A 3870-nucleotide genomic window follows, 5' to 3' on the forward strand; every position below is an offset into this window, starting at 1 on the left:
CCTCGATCAGTTCCGTGGCGCCAGCACAGATCCAGAGTGGCAGCCAGAGCATCTCCCCCTGCCATGGACCACGAGTGGGGACCCCACTCCATGCAGGGACAGCCCCCTTAAGCAGCACCTTCCAGTGCCCCTCCTCAGACACCATGGTAGGGGTGACACTCTGGATTAATCTCCTGGAGGCATTTGCTGCTGTTATACAGGGGTGGGATCAGGAAAAGGGAGGCAGAGGGGGCCAGGTGTGCCCTCCTTACCTAGGTGGGTTTGGTTCATTTCTCACCACTGCTTGTGTGGCAGAATGCAGGGGGTACAACACTCCTGAGAGATTACTTTTGCTACAAAATCCTTCCTTGCATGTGCAGTGCCTGGGGCAGGGGCCGCCTTCAAGGACAAAGTCACACACTCGGGCCTGCTGCCAAAAAGCTGCTAATCCCCTGCCAGGGGCCTGGCATCCCCATGGGCACAGATCCCGGCCCGGCTGCCTCCCCCACTGGCACAGGAAAGGTCACTGTGCTGAAATAGCCTCCCCCTCCCTAAACCTTATGGCTCCTCTGATGGGAGCCACATCATCTCCTCATAGGAAAGCAAGGGAGAAGGGGCTATGCAGCTTTGGAAAGAGATGAAAGGAGGACTGGGGAGACAAACAGAGCATAGAAAGCCCTTGGGCAGGTCTAGGAAGCCCTGCAACTCTCCATGGCTGGCCCTAAACAGCCAGTTCTTCCCCACTGCCACCAAATTTGTGCCTTTGCCAGCACAGTCTGACACACCTGCCCATCACTGTCCTTGGACGACATCATGGCTGACCAGATCTGGAAAGAATACTTCATCTTGTGGATTGCCACGTGCTTAACTTGGACCCCCAGCTCACCTTCGAGGTGCTCCACCACCTAAGGGGAAGAGTAGGAACGGTTTGTTTCTGCAGGGATGCGATGTGCTGAGGTTGGTCCATGGAAAGGGGACAGAAAAGAGCCCAGGAGCAGCTTCTCTCTGCTGCCATGCAGGATATCCCATAAGGATGCCCTAAGCAGCAGGACCTCTTCAATCCACTGACAACCCCAGAGCCATGCAAGGAGCCCCCCACGCCAACCCCGTGATACTCCAGAGGAGCATCGAGAGCAGAACAATCATCACAGAAGTTTTCATTGAAGAACTAAAAAGTTCCTTTCCTAGGGCAAAAGCTTTGGACACCCCAGTGCACTCCAACACATGGGTGCTGCTGCCAAGGCCATCAGCAGACACTCATGAGATTCTCCCCATTTCTTAACACAGAAGATAACAAACATCCTTCCTCTTTTTTTCTGCTGGAAGCACAGAGGCAGGACTCCAGGCCACCTCTGTGGCTCTGCAGCCCTACATCCCACCAGCACAAAGCAGCTTGCCTTGGACCTCTCCACAGGTTCTATCTCCAAGCTCACCCTAGTGAGAGCCAACCTCTGTTCCTACCTTCTTTTGGGCCTGCAAGATCTCCTTGTCCACAGGTGACACAAAAATGGACCCACCATCATGATCCATGCAGAGAAATTTTATTTTGTCCAGCGACACCTTTTCATTCAACTTCAGCCTGAGGAAAGGAATGGTACTTTGCTCAGAACTATGTCCCTGGCTCCTCCTTGGCTGTCAGAGATGCTCACACACCCTCAGGACATCCAGCATGTCCTCAGAGCACTCTGCTCTACCCACCAGGAAAGGACAGAGTCCCTGCCAATATACAGACACCTGCGGCCCACAACCCACCCAGCTGCTTGCCTGACCCATCATTCCCAGTTATTTCTGAGGGTTAGTTGCTGTTGGGAAAACCCTCATCTTTTGATGTGCCTCATAATTACAGACCTTGCCTGTGGCTGAGGTTGGGATTGCACCACAGAGCCATGGAGAAACAGAAGCAGTAATGGGGAAAGTGACCACGTGTGGGTGGCAGCCAGAGCCCCCCTGCTCTGCGAGGGGGTACACGAATGGCTGGTTGGGGACATGGACCCGCAAACAGACCAACCGGGGCTGTGGTGGGGGATGGAAATGTCATCAACCAGCAACAGGAAAGCACATGTCACAGCAGAACAGGCTGTGCTGCAGCAGCTCAGAGAGGAGCTGGCTGACCAGGGCAGCCTGTCCCCAGCACAGCACGGGGGGAAGAACAGACCTGGCCGCACATCCTGCTGGAGCCAGGGAGCAGGAAGGAAGCCAGGAACAAGCAGTCTGGGTGGAGCAGCCCTGTCCGGCACAGTGAACGGGACTGTGGCCAGGAAGTAGCCAAGACTAATTCAGCAGCTCTAAGCAGCAGGAGAAACTTACTTATTGACCCCAGGGCCAGCCATGACCCTCAGCACAGGCTCCAGGTCCTCAGCGTAGCGGCACATGGGCCCGGTGCACAGGAAGCTGGTCCGCACCCCGTGGGCATTGGGGAACTGGCCGTCGTTGGGCACCACCCCTGCAGGCAAGGGAGACATGTTTGCCACCCTCCAGCACGAGGGTGACAGGGTGCACAGCGCGGGAGAGGGAGGAAAAATCACAGAGCAGGAACACCAGCTGCCAGGGAAGCACCACAGCAGCAGATCCAGACCTTGGGAAAACATCCCATGCCAAGGATGCAATACCAAGCCCATGCTCAGCCACAGGCTTGTCCTGTGCAAGAAGTTGCGGGTTCCCTCACAGCCATCCCACTGGAGACATGCCCAGGAGCATCCCCAGACAGGCTCCCCTCACACCCTGTGTTCTACCTCCTGGCTTTTCTGCTGTGGAGGAGGAGAAATCCCCACACCCACTCTACCTGTGGTGGGTTTGTGGCCAAAGACCCCGTTGAAGAAGGCCGGCATCCGGATGCTGCCGCCGATGTCGGAGCCCACGCCTATGACGGAGCAGGCAGCTGCCAGGACGCTGCCCTCCCCGCCTGCCAGGGAGAAAACACAGGACTGCAGTGCCCACCACCCAACAAAGCAGGAGCATCCCATAGCGGCCACTTCCCCCAGCAGGCAGGGGGCAAGGGAGCAGCCCTGGCTTTAGCGAGGTCTGGGAGACACCTGGGAACTGCTGGCCAAGGGGTTTTCTTGCCCAAGGGCCACACCAGCACTGCTGTTTGCACACAGAGCGATGCTGGGTTAACACCCAGGAGGTGCAGAGCAGCTGGACCTCCAAACGGCCCATGGGACTCCCAGGAGAGGGGGCTGTGAGCTCTGCAGCAGCCCAGCAATGTGCTGAGGCAGGACTGCAGGAGCTGGGAACACTTTCCTCCCGCAGCTCATGCAGGGCTCACCTGAGCTGCCGCCCGCAATCCTCTGCAGGTCGTAGGGGTTGTTGGTCCGACCGTAGACCCTGTTGCTGGACTCGTACCACATGCACAGCTCGCTGCAGTTGGTCACCCCCAGCGGGATGGCACCTGCCTGCTTCAGCCGGGACACCACGGTGGCGTCCGAGGTGGCAACCACGTTGCAGCGATTGACCAAGCCAGAGGTGTTGGGCATCCCTGTGGCACCAGGGTGGAGAGATGGAGGGACATGTCAGGGCTAAAATCAAACACAGGTGAGCCCAGGCAGACCGGGTGCTGACCGGTGAAAGAGGAGCTGCCTCCCCCCAGATGCCCACCACCCCAGGGAGCATGTGGCAAGTCACAGGCTGTGAAGCTGGGGAGAAGCAAGGACCAACCCACCGTGCAGCGAAAAGGCCTCTTTGACGGTGATGGGAACCCCTAACAAGGGGAACTTCTCCTCCAGGTACTCATCCCCAGGGCTCTCTGCCAGCAGCTTGTCGACCTGCTGGGCTTCCTGCAGGGCCTCCTCGAACCTGCGAAGGGGCAGCAGGGGAAGCTCCAGCGCTGCTCTCCAGGCGGGAGGGGCTGGCAGGGACCTGCAGAGCCTGGGATCCCCCAGCTCCTTCCGAGAG

The 3870-nt window shown here is 58.1% G+C and overlaps 1 protein-coding gene across 1 annotated transcript in view; it reads right to left on the reverse strand.

The window, feature by feature from the left end:
- Positions 1-3870, reverse strand: part of FAAH2 (fatty acid amide hydrolase 2) — a 50695-nt gene that overhangs the window by 2374 nt on the left and 44451 nt on the right. Inside the window, exons 2-7 of the mRNA XM_010003461.1 lie at positions 3638-3771; positions 3245-3454; positions 2762-2881; positions 2287-2422; positions 1441-1558; positions 765-884 (exon numbers count right to left, since the gene is read on the reverse strand). Coding sequence (XP_010001763.1) covers positions 765-884; positions 1441-1558; positions 2287-2422; positions 2762-2881; positions 3245-3454; positions 3638-3771 — 838 coding nt within the window. The remainder of the gene's footprint in view (positions 1-764; positions 885-1440; positions 1559-2286; positions 2423-2761; positions 2882-3244; positions 3455-3637; positions 3772-3870) is intronic.

The sequence above is a fragment of the Chaetura pelagica genome, unplaced genomic scaffold (genome assembly GCF_000747805.2).
Source record: "Chaetura pelagica isolate M959 unplaced genomic scaffold, ChaPel_1.0 scaffold938, whole genome shotgun sequence".
Taxonomy (NCBI): Eukaryota; Metazoa; Chordata; class Aves; order Apodiformes; family Apodidae; genus Chaetura; species Chaetura pelagica.